The sequence below is a fragment of the Vicia villosa genome, linkage group LG5, assembly GCF_029867415.1.
Source record: "Vicia villosa cultivar HV-30 ecotype Madison, WI linkage group LG5, Vvil1.0, whole genome shotgun sequence".
Taxonomy (NCBI): domain Eukaryota; kingdom Viridiplantae; phylum Streptophyta; class Magnoliopsida; order Fabales; family Fabaceae; genus Vicia; species Vicia villosa.
In genome coordinates, this window is record NC_081184.1 from 153994962 (window position 1) to 154014265 (window position 19304).

The window sequence follows — 19304 nt, forward strand, 5'->3', positions numbered from 1 at the left end:
AAACTTATAAGAAATTAAGAATCAAAACTTGATCTTAGCCAAAAACACTGCATGCTTAAAACGGAAACCACGAAGTGACAATTTGCTTGTGTTGATCATGTTGCTCATCGTCAAATTCTCAAGCTAACAACAGATGTGCTCAAATCACTTCACTCATGCAATTTTTTTGTCTCAACATCTTCTGTTTTCAGCGATGCTGGCATTGGAAGGGTATCTGCTGCAATTTTTTTTTTAAATCTTAGTATCAAGTCTTGTGACCGACTAATTTAACAGAACCAATCCCACCGTATACTTGTGGGAGCCCGTTTAAAGCTATGAACATGGCCCAATACAAGAGTTGTTTGCATACAGCAAAATTTGAACTCTTTTTACAAATGATTTACAATACTCAATGATATATATGGAGGGAGTTGTTTAAAAGCATATAGTGTTCATGAAAGTTATTTTTTGAAGGCCTTATTTAGTCAAAGTTGAGCTTACCATTATGGATTTTGATATATTTTTTATTTATTACTATATGTTTAAATCAATATAGTAAAGTTTAGACTTGATATGCTACACTATTTTTAGACTTATTAATATTATTACTTTCTTTCATGCATGTTTTTCGTTTTCAATTTTCCAAATTTGGAAATGAAAAATCAACAGAGAGAGAGTTTTCAACTCACAATTCCTCACATCATTTTTGGCCTACCAAACCTCTCTCTTGCTTTCTATGGATGTAGAACCATCCTCTCCCTGCAGAATTGAAATTTGAATCAACCTTGTTTGTTCTTATCATTATTATCTTCTTCTCTTTTCTCTCCTTTTCGAAACCATTTTATTATGCATCTAGAATTTTATTTTCACATTCTGTATAACAAAAGCTATGTAGTTTAAGAATATTCAATCATATTTTTTTCGAGTTAGTTATAACGTTGAAATGGATCATAGTCAAGGTGGTGGTGAAAAGGTTCCAAACAAGTCTCAAAAGGAACATGAAAATTCTAACAAAGAAACAGTTTTCTTACACGGTGACTTAGATTTATTCATCATAGAAGCAAAATCTCTTCCGAATCTAGATTTATCAACTGAAGCAGTTAGGAAATGTCTCACTATGGGAAATAGTTGCTCACCGCCTTTTGTAAAAGGACTCAAAACTCACTCAGGAAAAGATAAGATCATAACAAGTGATCCTTATGTATCTGTTTGTTTAGCCGGTGCAACTATAGCGCAAACAAGAGTTATTCCGAATTGCGAAAACCCTTTATGGGATGAGCATTATACTGTTCCTGTTGCTCATCCTGTTCAGAAAGTCGAGTTTTTAGTAAAAGATAATGATATTCTCGGTGCTGAACTCATCGGAGTTGTGGAAATACCTATTCAGAAGATACTTTCGGGTAACACTGTGAATGATTGGTTTCCGATTATTGGTCAATACGGAAACTGCTTAAAACCTTATCCTGAATTGCATATTTCAATTCAGTATAAGCCAATTGGCAGTGGTAATAAGAAAAAGGGAAGTGCTGGTTTCGGTGTTCCTGATACATATTTTCCGCTTAGGATAGGCGGGAATGTCACTCTTTATCAAGATGCGCATGTACCGGACGGTATGCTACCAGAGATTGAACTTGAAGATGGAAAAATGTTTCAGCATAGTAAATGTTGGGAGGATATTTGTCACGCGATTTTGGAAGCTCATCATATGATATACATTATTGGATGGTCGATTTTTCACCCTGTGAAGCTTGTTCGCGAGCCTACCAAACCATTGCCTTCTGGTGGAGAGCTCTCACTTGGAGAGTTGTTGAAGTACAAGTCACAAGAAGGGTTAAGAGTTGTTATGTTGATTTGGGATGATAGAACTTCACATGACAAGTTTCTTTTGAAGACAGTAATTTTCATTTCACTAAAATTCCTTAAATTTCAAGTTTTAGTTTACAATTTGCTTGTTCAAGTATCAATATACATAGAAATGATTGATTTTGTTGATTGCAGGATGGTGTGATGCAGACTCATGATGAAGAAACTAAAAAGTTTTTTAAACATTCAACCGTTCATTGTATATTATCTCCGCGTTATGCAAGCAATAAACTCAGTATTTTCAAGCAACAGGTGAAGTTAGTTATTTTTGTTAATAATCAAGTTCAGAACTAGTACTTTTTTTTCCTTTTCAATTAGTATAGTACCAATTCAGTTGAATCTGTTGGTCTAGGTTGTTGGAACGCTCTTTACGCATCACCAGAAATGTGTGCTTTTAGACACTCAAGGTTCTGGGAATAATCGGAAAATAACCGCGTTTATCGGTGGTCTGGATCTATGTGATGGCAGATATGACACACCCGAGCATAGGATTTTTCATGATCTTGATACCGTCTTTCAAAATGATTTTCATAATCCTACATTTCAAGTAAGTTGTTAATGTAAACAATGAAGATTATATCAATCTTTGAAATTGACATTAAGTAGTAATATGTTGGGATTGTATGATGCAGTTAAATTCTAATTCTTGTGCGCCAAGGCAACCGTGGCATGACTTACATTGCAAAATTGAAGGTCCGGCTGCATATGATATACTGACCAATTTTGAACAAAGAACAAGGAAGGCGAAAAAATGGCGCGATTTCAGACTCCGAAAGGTGACAAATTGGCATGATGATGCTTTGCTAAGGTTAGACCGTATTTCGTGGATTGTCAAACCATCTTTAGGCCCTGATGGCGATAAATCCGTTCGTGTGACAGAAGCAACCGATCCCGAGAGTTGGCATGTACAGGTACCTATATATTATTACTGATTTAATTGGTATACACTTTCAATCAATTATATTCATCATATGATTAAAGATTATTATGAACAAGTATTGAATACAGGTATTTCGGTCCATAGATTCAGGATCGGTGAAAGGATTTCCAAAGGATTTCGACAAAGCAAAGGCTCAGGTGAGAGCAAGATTGTATGTGCTTCGTTATTTTTTAACCTTATTTTAATTGGTTTAATTTGCATTGCAATGTGATTTCTAGTTATTCGGAAAACGATTAGCCTCTATCTTTAACTTCTATTATTATGATAAACTTTCTGCAGCATCTTTTATGTGGCAAAAATTTAAAAGTTGATCAAAGCATCCATGTGGCTTACGTAAAGGCAATAAGATCCGCTCAACGCTTCATTTATATCGAGAATCAATATTTTCTTGGCTCTTCATATCATTGGCCTTCATATAAAAATGCAGGTAGATTAAGTTTTAACATTGTGGTTTAAAGGCTTATTACAAATACATACACATTGATGAGTATTTTCTTTTAATTTGTTTTCTTCAACAGGCGCAAACCACTTGGTTCCGATGGAGATAGCATTAAAAATTGCGAGCAAGATAAGCGCGAACGAACGATTTTCTGTGTATATAGTTATACCAATGTGGCCAGAAGGAGTACCAACTAGTGCTGCTGTTCAAGAAATCTTGTTCTGGCAGGGACAGACAATGTCTATGATGTACAAAATTGTTGCAGATGCACTTGCAAAAGCAGGTCTATCTGAATGTTATCATCCGCAAGATTATCTCAATTTTTATTGTCTTGGAAAGAGAGAACCTCAATCGCGTGAGACTACATCGACGCCAACTCAATCATCAGAAAATCGTGCCTTGGTATAATAACCTTAACCCTTTTGTTTTTTAATTCAGATTCCCTATGTCAAGGGATTTCACATTCAAAACATCAGTGTCCGTTTGATCAATGATCGAACGGTGCATGTTTACATTTTGACTTATTCTTTGGTTCTTTCTTTAATCAGGTATCTGTTAAAAAATACAGACGTTTTATGATTTATGTTCATGCAAAAGGAATGATAGTTGATGATGGTTATGTAATAATTGGATCAGCAAATATTAATCAGAGATCAATGGATGGATCAAGGGACACGGAAATAGCCATGGGGGCTTATCAACCAAAATATACATTAGCAGAAAAGAACTCTCTTCCGCGTGGCCAGGTTTGAATCTTGAATAACTCAACTGAAAAATGAACATTTTTCTTAATCTTTAGACGAAATGACAATAACTACCAGAAACTCACACACACAACTGCGAGACCCTGTGTTTTCGTTCAGGAACAAAGTCTCCGGCCTAACAATATCGGGTATGTAATATCATACTATTACGTTGATGTAGGTGTACGGATACAGAATGTCACTTTGGGCCGAGCACCTTGGTAGTCTTGATGAGACATTTAGTGAACCTCACACGTTGGAATGTGTACGACATGTGAATAGAATTGCTAGAAAAAATTGGAGCTCATATGTGTCTGAAGAAGGTCATCATCAAATGAGGGGAAGCTTGATGCATTATCCAGTTCATGTTAGCAGAAATGGAAAAGTTAGTTCATTGGAGGGTCATGAGTCTTTTCCTGATGTTGGTGGCAAAATTCTTGGAGCACAAAATTCACTTCCGGATGCACTAACCACATGATTAACCAATTTATAATTCTAAAATTATCTTTAGATGCATAATATGTAACTTTCATGATGCAGATAAATGATTTGGCAGTGATTTTTGATCCACAGTCTTTACTTAAGATTTGCTCTATTATTTATTATCTATGGAAGAAATCAAAGATGCAAAACAAGTTTTTGTCACTCACACAACTTTTTTAAACAACTGCAAGAAATTTCATTTGATTTTGCAACTGCTTCAATAGTGGCACACACCTATACTTTTGACATTTTTCACTTGGAAGTTGTTCTGATCAAGTCGATCAAATTAGTTAAATCAAAATTCAAGGTTTATATATGGTGGACCGTTAAAACCACTCCCGGTTGACGCAGCATGGAGTGCGGGAGACCACTGGTTTGGACACAATGATTGATGATGAGACATTGGCTTGGATTGTGTGTGTGGTCTTTTGACGGTAGTCCACGTGTCCATTGGTCTTTAGTGATGATGTTCTGAATTGGGTCTTTGGATTGGATCCAACTCATAATCAAGTTATGTGGTGGATAGAATCTCAATCATGTGCTTATACTTACGGTCGTTCTCTTTTGCTTTTTGACAATAGAGATGCAATGTGGTGAATAGAATTTCAATCCCGCACTTATACATACAGTCGTTCTCTTTCCCTTTTTGACAATAGAGATACAATGGGTCGAGAGGATCAACAAAACTGTAATGCTCTTGAAGTTGTGTAATGCTCTTGAAGTTAAGGTCAGCTCTAAAAGAGTATAATTTTGTGACTTCTTTATTCCATTATCTGTCAATATATACAAAATACATGGCTCTTATTTAGGCATTATTATAGGTAACTAACAAAGTGATACAGTCGCAAAGTTGCAAATACTGGGGATTAGCAAGCGCTAAATTTAGAATGAGAACACAAGATAACAAGCGCAAAATCAATTAGATAAATTCTAGAATCCACCAAATAAAGAAAATAGTGAATTTTATTATATCAAAAGATGATCTTTGACTCGCGCCAAAAGTGTTTAAATACAGAAGCAAAGAAACCCTAATGGGCTTTCAATCCAAAATAGAAAAAAAAAGAGGAAAAAAAACCCATCTGGAATTTTAATCCAAAACACAAATAAAATAGAAAATTGCAAAAAAATATTAAAATGTTGTTTTTAGGCCTGAAACAAATTTGGATGGCTTAAAAAACTTTTACCATTCGTTAGTTGGTCCAGTGGTGATTGACATTGGACTTGGTAGGGAGAATCACGGTCGTTCCTCCGCAACTGCGGTCGGGAGGGGGCCGAAACCACTTGATGTCAGAATTGACCCCCGAATCAGATTAGGCGGTCTAATGGACCTGTTACTGGTGGTGAAAACAAAACAAAATCTTCCTACATCAGTCTCCTCCACTTCTGAAGAACTCGATCCCGAGTTCTCTTCTTGATAAAAAGTCTCATCTGCTTGATATTTATGAATATGAGCAACATTGAAAGTATTGGATATACTAGACGTGGATCGTCTAGTATCAGGACATCCCCCAACAATCAACATAAATACATTTATTAGAGGATCAAGAAAGGAACATTTGAAAACATTATGACCCAGATTGCACATCATTAATTTATGAAAGGAAATTATTCTCAATTCATCATCCTTCCAAAACCAACAAAGGTGTCTCCCAACGGATCTGTGACATTAAACCTCTATATAAAGGGGACAATGAAGAAGAATTGTAACAACTGTCTCACGCATACGAACAAAAGTGCTCTAAACCTTTTCAAAGATCAATTTATCTCTATATATTTTGTGCTAAAATTTGTGTAAACATAACAGTTGTGATATAGCTTTTAGAAGCAATTGTAAACACATTTTGTATACTTGTTATATTGTTGTAATTCCTTGAGAAACCAAGTTGTGATTCGATCTCAAGAAGACATATACTGTTAGTCTTCGTGTTTGTGTAATCAATTTTGATTAGTGGATTAAGACCTCAATTGAGAGAGGCGAAATCACCTTGGCGGGTGGACTAGAGTAGCTTTGTTTATAAGCGAACCAGGATAACCAACTTGTTTTAAAGTTTTAGTTTCAAAAACCTCAATTCAAACCCCCATTTCTTGTAATTTTCTACCTTTCAACACCATAGTGGTTGACTCCGTTGTTGCTGCATCGACTGCCCACCACCACTGGTGTGCTCACCCCCTATTGTTGTTGCTCCGAGTGCTACCAGACCAGGAGCCACCACTAGGTTGTCTGCCACCACCCCCATTGTCTTTGTTATGGTTTTCGGTGTTGTTTAAGTTTTTATTAGGCTTTGCATGAGTATTGAAATTATTGCTTTAATTTAGTGTTTGAGAGGGTAACCAACATCAATGGAATAATTGTTAGCAACAAGTGTGGTGGATCCAAACTCTTGTTTTGCCCGCTCCAAGAGGGTGGTCTCCTCCAAGGCAAGTTTAGACCGAGCCATTGCAAAAGTAGACAGAATTTTCTTGTTTTGCATCATAGTTACAAAATTATGGTATTGTTTTGTTAAGCCTTAAAGCATTTTCAAAATCATACTCTGGTCATTTATGGACGCTTTCGGACAGTGATGATTCTTTATATACCCTTTAAAAATCTTATGTAACGCTCTGCCGGATACATCCACTGTTAATAAATTGGATCACAAATTTCAATCTATCTTACTAGATGAAAAACTAAGTGAACCATAATGTCAAAGAATGATGAAGGGAAAAACATCTCTAATTGGCACAAGATAGTTGCAGCTTCGTGTTCCAAGTCATCTAAATTTCTAGGATCAATAATTTTACTACATATAGCATTGAAGAATAAGCACAATCTGGTTATAGTTATTAGTCACCCTTAAATTTCTTGGTAAAATGCATTAGATAGCCATTGGTAGAAGTTGTTGCATCAAGACACGACAATCATGAGATTTTAAGCCAACTAATTTGTGATCGTTCTCTGACACAAGTTTCTTCACATTTGATGAGTACCATTGGGGAACTTTGATACCCTGCAAACAATCACAAAAACTTTTTTTCCTTTTTAGACAGAGTGTGACATGTTAGGGGCAAATATGTTTTATTTCCTACTTCTTTTAAGGCTAACTCTTGCCATATACCTATCACAACCATATCTTTGTGGGATTTCTTAGTATCTTTTGTCTTGCCTTTAATGTTGAGAAGTGTTTCAATCAAACTATCATATACATTTTTCTCCACATGCATCACATCAAGACAATGTCTTACATCAAGAATACTTTTAGAGTTGTTGACTTGATGTAGACAATAATTCTTTGAAGCAGAGACTTCAGAACTGTTGATGAAACTTGTTTAGAAGTTGCATGTTCATTCCTTATGATAGTGTCTGCTTTCTTCCAATGACTCCAATTTTCAGACATTACAGGTATTTAGATTTTCAAGTAGGCTTCAGCACAACATCTGAGAGACTTGAGTTTGACTTCTTCGGAGCATGAAAGCTTGGTTCTGATCCTTCATATTCATAACAACTTTGCATCTCTCTTAATGATTCTTCTAAGTGTTTATCTTAATTTATATCAAGGTTAATGTCTTTTGATTCTGCACACTTGAACAACCATTAGTAAAATCCTATTGTTCTTTAAATATTTTGTTATCATCAAGACCTTTTAAAGGTCTGAACAAATTTTGGTCCAACAAAATCTATAAAAAATAAAGGCCCCTTTTTGGTTCCAAAAAATAAATACTTAAAGAGTTTTTATCTCGTTTTTAAAGAAAACAGAGGCAACATGTCCGACGAAAAATCTATAAAAAATAAATGCGCCTTTTTGTTTCTAAATAAAACATAAAATTACAGGAACTAGGAATCGAATCTCAAACCATGAGCTTATATTTATATCAATTTTTGTTAAAACCGAGGTAACAAATTGATTATTTTATACGTAAAACAAGGTGCTCCCATTACATATACCCTTGTTTTTTTATTCTTCGTGGTGAAAGTTTCGTTATAAAAAGTGTTATTTGTTGTAGTAAACCCATAACCAATACATGCCACACACCCAACCACAAAACCAAGAACATATCGCATACCACCATCAACAACATGGTTATTATCAAAACACCCAACAAACATATGCCGCCAACACATCCTCCCACCATAACCAAAACACCCAAGAAACATATGGCACCAACACTTCCTACCATAGTCAAAACACCCAAACATCACAACATCAAAACATCCAGCAAACATATGACTCCCAAACACCACAACAACCATTTCTTCCTTTCACCAAGCATTTCACACTAATGTCGTCATTCAATCGACCATACCGCTCACCAATAACTCCATCAACCAAACAACATAACCCAACTACAACGACATGGACAACGAACTCAATTACGACAATACGTTAATGCAAACACAAGACTACACAAACTTACAATAATTTCTTAGAAAATCTAGTGATATGATGATGCTCTGGGGACCTCATATTAAATATCTTATGTGAATCAACAGAGAGCTAGGAGAAATGGTACCTCGAGAGTGTGAAATCAGTGACATGTATGATCAATTTGGTCGTTATTAGTGGGAAAAATATTCTCAATCCAATTTAAATGAAATATTATAAGTATTTTAATATTTTTTTTAATTAATTAGCTTATATATAAATGATTTATAGATTAATTATATAATTGTAAAAATATAAAAAAATTGCGGGTAAAGAGAGTAGCAAATTCAAAGAGCTCTCAGTTGCTCTTATTTTGTTCCCACAACCGAATGGTTTTCTTCAAGAAACCCTTTTTCTTATAGTTTCTCAAAATCAAACCCATTCCTTTTTGTGCTCAAAGCTTCATCTGATGTTGTGACAGAAACATCCAAAGAAGAAGGAGAAGTATGAGATAGGGATGGTGGAACTTATATTGGAGATAAAGTAGTCGCCACCATGCTTCTGCTCTTCATTTTATTTTCTGACAACTAGATACGTTCTTGTTTGCAATAGCTTTTTCATCAGTAGTACTAGCATATCATCATCTTCAACATAGTTATTTGAACTGAACGCTTAGGGTTTGTTTGTTTGGATTGTTTTATTTAAGCTTGTGAGACTGTTTGATTTTAGTTTTTTTTTCTGTTATAGAGAATAGCCTATACATATAAACATTTTATGATAATCACTTAATTAAGTTGTTTATCCGAATAAGGCCTTATTTCGTTAAGGTAGAGCTCATGTTTGTGGATTTTTATATTGAATATTCTTTACTACTTTGAAATTACTGATATTATATCATGCTCAACATCTGCAGTGCTGTTTTGGGGACCAAATTTTGGCCGGCTGCGGAATATGGAAGAACAATGTATACAATTCGCCAAAGAATAGGCCCGTAACTCATGAGAATGCAGAAAAAACATGGTTAGTTTATTTTGTATGCATTTTCGCAGTGTTTCCCTGACTGTGAACTTAGCTCGTGGATTTGTGAACCTTGGTTTCCACTTTTTCAGAGGAAATATAGAAACTGGCGGTGAGTTCACTGATAAGTAGATCATCAGAGCTGAGAAGAACTCTGGTCTAGTCTTGTAACAAAGTTAGGGAAATTCAAGTAAGTAAGACTCCCCCGACTCAGAAAAGCGTTTTCTTTCTGTCCTTATTACGTTTTTTAACAGTTTTCCTTCATTTATCTTATCCATGACATTTCATAATGGAAGTATTTTGTTCAATCTGCTATAGAGATTAAGTACTGCTTCTTGTCTAGAACTTTTAATCATGCAAACAAACAAAAAACATAGTGTTGTGACGGATTAAGTAAATATTTTCCTTTATTACTCAATTGCTTATTAGAATAAGAAATAAAGGATTGGTGACTTGGTTCTTGTAACGACAAGATAGACTTGACATTCTTATATGAAATTGTAATCTGCAACGCCTAGTTTGAGGCAAAAAAAAAAAAACTTTAATTTTGAAGCATTCAATATGTTAAGAGTATACCTAGATTAGAATAAAAAAATTAATGGTATCTTCATGATAATCCTAATGTCCATTACTTTCTTGTTTAAATGCTGAAGGAATGCTAAGTACGAGGAAGCATTAGAGTAATTTTAGTCAGTTTTGGGAACAAAGCCAGTGCCTGACGAAGCAGCAGTGGCAAGTTATAGTGTTGCTTGTTGTTTCTCTAAGCTAAACCAGGTATATATGTTTGTTTACTTAACAAATTGTATGTCTTGCAATCTACTACTTTATCATTGGTTTTGGATAATTTGTTGAGTGACCAGTTATCCCTCTATATATGTATTAGTGTTATAACATGTCAAAAGTAGTTGGGGAGTACCAGGTACAAAGTAAGCCATTTAAAAAACCTTTACAACCACATCTTTTCAATGATTAGTTTTATAACATGTTCCATCTTAATAGTATATATACTATACCAATTTATATCCATTAAGTCCCACATTGGCTAGAACATCACACAAGAAAGTGTTTATAAATGTCTGACATGCTATCTAATTCGCCGAGCTGAGTAGCCCCAGCTTGTGACCCATGTGGGGGCATTAATGTGATGGAACATAGCTAAGGCTCAACAGATTGGTCTGGTGGTTGCACCATGCTGGCCTGCCCGCTCCAAGTTGCGAGTTGACCCACGGGACTTGTGCGAAGGCATGGGTCTTGTTGGTCTTAGACAGGAGGGTATAGCGTGAGGCTGGTTTCACAGAGCAGCGAATACTTCCTACTCATGACAGTGGAGGGATCACGGGCCGCTGCACCTCAAGCCCCTTGAACCATCTCTTTTTGGGGTGGGTTCATACATTTTTTATCCTTAAAAAATACCCCCTGAACCATCTCTTTTTTTTGGGTTCATATTAGGGGTGCCAGCCAGCAAGCAACAATATACTTCATTGATATTGATTACAGAAACTAAGAAAAGTATTATAGAAAAGAGTACTAAGCTTATTCAAACACAGCCAGGTTAATTTGTTGTTCTTAAATAGGGTCCTCCTGACATTCTATGTGTTTAACCTAATCTATATATTAATAAAGTAATCAATTTTTCAAACAGATTCAAGCTGCACTTTCTACACTTGAAGAAGCTCTAAATTCTGGTTTTGAAGACTTTAAGGTAATAACTATAACTTTACAAGTTACAGTATCTTATTTGCTAAATAAGCTGCTTAATGCTGTTGCTGTTTAACAGATAATCAGAACTGATCTTGACCTTGCAAATGCAAGGGCATCCCTGGAATTCGACCCATTATTGAAAAGATTCGATGAATCATTTATCAATGAGAATGCCATTAAATCAATTTTTGTAATATTTAATAAGAAATTACCCCTCTACGTTGACACAAGAAAACAATCGGTTTAGCTCTAAGGAATTGATTGAGCAATATGATTCCATCACATTTGATTTCACCATGTATATTTTGTAGTTAATTGTAGGTCTCAATTTTTTGTTGCCACCTTTGCAGTATCTTGTTTTATGTACTAGTATATGAATAAGAAGCTTATGATTAATAAAATCGTCCATTTCCATTAATACTTTTAATAACACCAATCACAGCTCAATAGTTTTTTCTCCCCTCTATTTTATTATATGTTGTTTCTTTGGTTCACTCTGACCCCAAGACATGTATGGGAGACTTGAAACTCAAGCCTCTTTTTTGTTGTCCATCCAATTTGCCACCCGTAGTTTGAATAAAAAAGAGTGTGCATGGTAATGTTACTTGGACATGGTTTGATCATGTTATATTCTTTTCCTTGTATTATTTTTTGTGGAGTTTAATACTGCATTAATATTTTTGAGAAGAATAAACTTTGAATATATATGACTTTAGTACTTTGAGATTACTGATCAAATAACCCATTTAGCTACTTTTAATAATGCATTATAAGCTTTTCAATTAACCCATTTAGCCACTTTTAACAATGTATTAAAAGCTTTTCAAATAATCTATTTAGCAACTTAAATGACTTTTTACCTATAGTCATGACTAATGGCTAATAATCACTTTCATTAGAACGATGATTAATCTCAACATTTTGAATATGACTTTGATACACTTTGAGATTAGTGATATCATTTCATGCTCAAAGAAGGTAATTGGAGGCCTAATTTAGTGACGATTGTATGAACATGTTATTGTACATTACATCAGGTGCCATTTTATTCTTTTTTGAAAAGTAAAACAGTGTGCTTTATATTTGATCCATAATGTTTGAGATATGACTGAATCAAAATGTTCAACATCCACAGTGCTGTTTTTGTTGGAAAGAAAAGTTCATGTGTTGAGAAAATTCCAAAAAGTTCAATAAATTATGATTTGTTATAAAGATCATGGTCATAGAAGAACTCTCTTTGGTTATAAATATGTAATGCTCTTGGTCATTGTTTTTATCTTCATTGCTGCGGTTTTGATGTGTAGAAGCTCCATGATTCAAAGAGCAAGCATGTTACAAAAATGTCAAAAGGAAGCAAGTAAATAAAATGGAAACTAGCATCTTTTCACCAAGTGGATTTTGATGCTGATGAAATAAGTCATCTGGATGAAGATAATTTAATCAGCCATGGTGGTAACAGAAAGGTTTATCGAATCACGTTGAAGAAAAACGGGATGGTAGTGGTTGTGAAGCAGTTAGAGGATTTTAGCTGCAGAAATGGAGATTTTATGGAAAATCAGATTTAGAAATATACTTAGTTTTTGAGTATATGCCAGATGGTAATCTTTTGGAGGCACTTCATAGAAATATAAAAGATGAGAATTGGAATCACAGGTATAAAATTGCATTGGGAGGTGCAACAGGGATTTGCTATTTGCACCATGATTGTTTTCCACCTGTTATTCATAGCAGCATCTTGCTTGAGCCTTGACGAAGATTATGAGGCAAAAATTGCTGAGTTTGGTGTTGCAAGGTTTGCTGAAAAATCTCAGATGAGTTATCGCTTTTTTGCAGGCACACATCGTTATATTGCTCCAGGTATGTTTTGATAATGCTTTCAACAAGAAATTTCAATACACTGTTTTTAGTTTCAAAAGTATCTCATGTTTTATTTATACAATCAGTATTTATGACATTTTACTACAAGCATTTGGGTCCAATATATATGTTGTGAGTAATTTGGTTACTTGTTATCCTGCTAGGTTTATAGTGTTTACCTGCTATCTCAGGTCACTTGTTATCCATATACCTGTATGTTTATATAGTGTTTACCTGCTATCTCAGGTCACTTGTTATCCATATACCTGTAGGTTTATATAGTGTTAGCCTGCTACCTCAGGTCACTTGTTATCCATATACCTGTAGGTTTACATAGTGTTTACCTGCTATCTCAGGTCACTTGTTATCCATATAAATAACAAGTGTCATCTATTGTAACCATCAATATAATGAATAACAGAATTCAGTTACAGCAATATGGAGTTCATCTCTCTCTCTTTCAAACACCTTCAAAAAAAGGAAAGTAAACAATATTAAACCTCTCTTAAAGTTCCGACTTTGTGAAGTTTTTAGTGGATTTTCCATATGTTTAACAAGTGGTTCAAAATAGGCCTATCAAATAAGGTTCTAACATAGTTATAGAAAAAATGGAGAGAATCCAACTCGTCAATTCTAAAGAAATTTAAACATATATTTAAGAAAAGAGATTCTATTATCAAGATTTACAATTTTGAACTAGGATTGGTGGGGTGTGCCAGGCTATTGCCATAGTGCAACGCAAAAGCAACACTTGAGAGATAAATTTAATATCGTGTGGACCATTGGCCCACATATCAGATATTAAACTGATAAGAACAGATACTACACTTGATCTTAGCCAAAAGGCCGAGAAAGGTATGAGTTGAAAACTATGCTAGCTGTGTGTTTTATATCTGACATCTACTATGTTTCTTCCTTCACTAACCGAGGTGGGACTCTTATACAACTCTTATGCAGCAACTTGGACATTTATTTCCCTTTCCTTTCATAACTAAAGACTTGCTAACACATCTCAATTACATTAATAACTCATTCTCATCACTTCCATTTGCCTACCTGACAACATCACATGTAATGCATATATCGATTGCAATACAATATTTACCTCATTCCTTATTTTTGCTTCACATTAATTTTGCTTAATTATTAAAAATTTCTTCATATACAATACCTCCTCTCTCATCCTGAAACATATTAGTTTGATGCCATATTCATTCTTGGGAGCAACTTGCTTACATCTATTTGTTCCAATATAAGCTCTAACAATGCTCTTTTGTTCATTGTTCCATTCACTTATAAATATCAGTTTCGATATTACTGAACTATTTTTAAGCATGAACGTTAACTATTTTAAAAATTGCCTTCATTCTGTTTCATAAGTTTTTCAATAAAGAACTATTGCTTCTCTATTGTCCTCTTAATCTGTTTTGCCTAGCATTTCATAATAATGATAATGGTGTTTTGCCACCATTTCTTTAGCACATTTTGGCATTAATTTTATGAAGTGGGTAAATAAAACATAACACTTTCAGCCTCTGCTTATGGATCTGAAGACAGGAGGAGACATGCTTGTTTATAGATGGATTGGATCTAATTGCTCCTAAATTAGCTGAGGGTGAACCCTCTCCTATTGCAGGGCTATAGAGTAAAAGGGTTTTCTAGGCCTTTGTTAGATCTAAGCAAATCATTTGCTAAGGTGATTGAAAGAGCCTTTGGACGACCTCTGCACCTCCTATTGATCCATATGCAAATGATATTAACTTTTTGCTTGCATCTTATTTGATTCTTTATGTTGGTCTTACTGGATATCATAGCTGTTGTGATTTTAAGGTGCCCCTTAATATTATGGTAAAATACAAGCAAATACATACAGTTGTGTAAACTTCTATAGTTTATATATTACAACTGCAATTGTGTGTTATAATGTTGCATGTTATGTATCAGCTAGTTGTAGAAGATTCTTGCTGGTTGTAGAAAAAGGACGTAGTACCCATACATAGGGGTCTTATATAATAACTTCAATGTACTTTTGTTTGTTGAATAGAATTGAAGTATATGGTTCTTAACTTAGATACTAACTAGATTGAGAGATGGATAAAGAGGTTACAATTTCCTAAACGGATAAAGAAATTCTCCCTCAAAATTTGACATTAGAATAGGAAGGGGCCGCGCGAACGCAGGCCCCCAATGCAACAAATTATGATGTAGGTTCCACCACTTGGGTAGACCTTAGGATAGCACCCCTCCTAAGTGCAATGGAGGCCACAATCCTAGGCCATGGTCCTTCATGATCAACCATTGACCCCATCCAGGTAAGTAAGTTACAATGTACGTATTCATTTTGTTTTATACTCTTGCTTCTCTCGATACCTTTCACCTTCTTTTGATGTGGGGCTCAACTGCTACTAGTAGTTGGCAATGTATTTCCCACCCTCTTAACTACCCTATTCTATACCACTGCATTATAAGAAAACTATTTAGACTTAACTCCAACTTGTGCTGAAGTTGTTTTTTCGCTGCGTGTAGTCAAATGGTGCACATGATTTCACAAAATCAACTACACTAACAAATTAGTTAATAACTTTATCAAAGAAAGTGATTAAATTTAAGGTGTGGTTTTAGTACTTGGACTGCAGAAAGTATGATTCAGCTTTACTTTCTACTTTTAAATAATTAACTTGTATTACATTCTAAGTAGTGCTATAACATTCTCTCTCCTTTATATCTCCATTGGGAAACAGTTCATTTTGACTTAAGACTGAGTAATGTTATCTGAACATCACAAATTCTCCAAGTTCCTGAACACAGTATATAAAATACATTCAAAACAATAGTTGACGTGACTAAAATTTAAAAATAACACAATCATTTGTCTATACGGTAAATATAGTTGGACGGAGCAAGCAGAAAGATTCAAGACTATTTTTGAAAATAGTTACTTTAACCAATGTCTTGCTTGTCCAATATCTTATGCCAAGGTTAGGCACTGGTTGAACTTAATTCTCAGTAACTAAAGATGGGGGTGTTTGATGTAGCAATAAAGTATTTTCAATAAAGTAGAGAGAATTGTGTAGCTCTATATGTTTGAGTTAAGAGTTGAAGGAGTTATAAGAAAAATTTGATGAATCATTAATCAATGTCATCAAATCATTTATTGGAATATTTAATAAGAAATAACCCCTTTGCATAGGCATAAGGAAATGGTTTAGCAGTATGATTCTCTCACATTTAATTTTCTAGTAGTGTTTCATTATTTACCAATCGTCAGACGAAATGATAATTTATGAATATATTGATAGAATGATGGTGCCAAAAGGGTTGGTTATTAAAAACTTGAATTGGTTCACTTAGTTGTTTGTGGATTTCAATCTTTTGCCCAAAATCATATTCTGGAGCCAATTTTATCCTATAAAGTTTTTTTCCAAACTTGCAGACATTGGGTTAAGTATGGTCTGATAGTTCACCAATAATTAAACTGTTAGTTCACTAATTTCTTGCCCCTGCATTCAGTAGAAGTAAACAAAACATATGCATAAAAATAGATCATCTGGTTAAATGTCATTAAATTTGAACTAGGTTTGGTGGGGTGTGCCAGGCTATTGCAATAGTGCAACACAAAAGCGACACTTGAGAGACCCAATAGCAAGCTATTGTGGTGGACTCTCCCCCTCAAGAAATAAATTTAATATCGTGTGAACCATTGGCCCACATATCAGATATTAAACTGATAAGAACAGATACTACACTTGATCTTAGCCAAAAGGCCGAGAAAGGTATGAGTTCTAATACTTGATAAATGTGTGTTTTATATATGACATTTGTTATGTTTCTTACTTCACTATCCAAGGTGGGACTTTTATGCAGTTTTGGATTCATTCGAACACATTTTCCCTTCTTACTTTGAAGATCTCCAAATTACATACTAACATTGTTTCAATATCAAAGACTTACTGAAAGCTTATATATGAATCTTGTAAACAGTTTAGATAAGATATCACAGTGACGCAATTTATCTTCAAACCATCACTTGTTGAACTCCTGGAATCAGATTCAAATGTAACTCTCCAGCCTCTTTCCCTTGGTTAATGCCAAAGAGTCGCACACAATTGTTTTGATACTCTCTATGTTTGATTATATATTAGGGCTCAACTAATTGTTTTTCTACATATGTGAATTGAACAGAAAATGCCCCCCATTGGATCTGGTTTACTTCCTGGTGACAACCATCCCAATTGGCTAACCTTCAATAGCAGCTCTGCAGCTGTCTTCTGTAACTTTCGAAGTACCTCAATTGGGATGGGCGTAATTTGAAGACAAATCATGTGCATTGTCTATTCTTCTTCCCCATACAATACAACAACAGAAGGTTTTAATTTTTTAGTCGTTAAATGCACAAAGAACACCATTCAGGTCTACTAGAGAGATTCATTGTTTGCATTTTTTGACGAGGTGGAGTAGCGGAGAGTGATATCAAATATAGAACCGGGAAACGAAATTAAGGTGGTTGTTCTTACTTCTTACAAATGAACTCACTGTGAAGAAGACAACAATTTATCTTGTATATGATGAACCAAGTGATGAAAAGGCGAAGCACTGCGATGTGCCCGATGAGAATGGCGTTATTTCTAGTGGTGATGAAACTGTAAGTAATAGTGGTCTAAATTTATACACTCTCCCAATGTGGATTTGCTTTTTCTTACCTTTCTTTTCATGTTATGGTGCATGCAAGATTAATGAATTGAATTTGAATGTGATTCATTTCTGTCACACATGTTGATTCATTGTGATAAAAAAACACATTACAAACTTTGTTTTTTGTAACAATCCTCGTCAAATATTGATTTACTTTATTAAGTCCACTTAACACTTTTGGTATCTTTATGATCTTCTAACTGGAAGATGTTACTTTACAGAGTTCACTTATCATTCCTTTCATTATGTTTACAGGTTTAGATATTTGGCAGGCTCTTCTCCGCTCTTCCTTCCCTTGCTCGGACTGTTCTGTTTTCACGGCCATTCTGGTTCTGTTTGGCTGGTGGTATCATGGTTTGGTCATCTCGGTGCCAGTCTGACAAACAAAAATGAGGCAACCCTATTCTAAAGTACAATTCTATTTTTTTTTGTATAGCATTTATTGTACTTTTCCTATAATGGAGCCTTATAAGAATAATTATTTTGTTGCTAATATTAATTTGAGATACTTTCTGCTGTTGTACTTCGTTGTTATGTGAAATAGGGAACTAGGATCCACAAGCTCTGAAGGAGTCAATAATCCAAAATCTTTAGACGAAAATCCTTTTTGATTCATGGACAAGAAATGAAGAAACATGGTCACAAGAGGCAACCGACATTTCCCCGAAGGACGGTTTGATTTCAATCAACATGGTTTGGTTCTAGTTATATCAAATTCCTGAAGCCATAGGATGATGATTCCAAACAAGAGGAGAAAGCAGAAACTACCAAAGACAAGGACCAACAAGAGAGGAAATAAAAGTTAAAAGGGTATTATGAACAAGTATTAAATACAGGTATTTCGGTCCATATAATCAGGATCGGTGAAGGGATTTCTAAAGGATTTCGACAAAGCAAAGCTAAAATCATAAGAATTTGTCTGGGCTTTTAATAGACACATCATGTTAATATGAAATATATAATTTGAAGTTCCAAATTATATATATATATATATATATATATATATATAGTTTAATTTATAATTTATCTTAATTAATATGAACAATAATTTATACATCTAATTTATTCAATATTTTCATTTTTTAGTAATTGAGTATTATACAATATATATAATGTTATGAGTTCAAATTTGCGTCTTTGTACTTGATTTTTTTTTTTTTATATATAAAGTAGTTTAGTGGTTAAAATTTATTATAATTTTTTTTGGATTAAATATGTTTTTAGTCTCTATAAAATTATTAAAAATGACA

The 19304-nt window shown here is 34.4% G+C and overlaps 1 protein-coding gene, 1 long non-coding RNA gene, 2 other non-coding genes and 2 pseudogenes across 4 annotated transcripts; 3 read left to right on the top strand and 3 right to left on the bottom strand.

The window, feature by feature from the left end:
* The first annotated feature begins 35 nt into the window (after positions 1-35).
* On the top strand, positions 36-5321 carry LOC131603301 (phospholipase D delta-like). Its single transcript, XM_058875604.1, has 9 exons — positions 36-1873; positions 1978-2094; positions 2195-2389; positions 2475-2753; positions 2851-2919; positions 3062-3209; positions 3301-3623; positions 3770-3967; positions 4146-5321. The coding sequence occupies exons 1-9, from the start codon at positions 923-925 to the stop codon at positions 4440-4442; spliced, it is 2577 nt and encodes an 858-aa protein (XP_058731587.1). The 5' UTR covers positions 36-922; the 3' UTR covers positions 4443-5321.
* Positions 5322-9121: 3800 nt separating this feature from the next.
* LOC131605777 (protein MET1, chloroplastic-like) lies at positions 9122-11802 on the top strand (annotated as a pseudogene).
* Positions 11803-13375: 1573 nt separating this feature from the next.
* On the top strand, positions 13376-19023 carry LOC131603304 (uncharacterized). The gene is made up of 4 exons (XR_009284284.1): positions 13376-17418; positions 17545-18004; positions 18310-18464; positions 18599-19023. It is a non-coding gene; the product is annotated as an uncharacterized LOC131603304 (long non-coding RNA).
* Positions 14068-14221, bottom strand: LOC131608297 (U2 spliceosomal RNA; annotated as a pseudogene).
* Positions 15522-15682, bottom strand: LOC131608529 (U1 spliceosomal RNA). The gene has a single exon (XR_009285782.1). It is a non-coding gene; the product is annotated as a U1 spliceosomal RNA (small nuclear RNA).
* LOC131608281 (U2 spliceosomal RNA) lies at positions 16944-17139 on the bottom strand. Its single transcript, XR_009285556.1, has one exon. It is a non-coding gene; the product is annotated as a U2 spliceosomal RNA (small nuclear RNA).
* Positions 19024-19304: the final 281 nt, after the last annotated feature.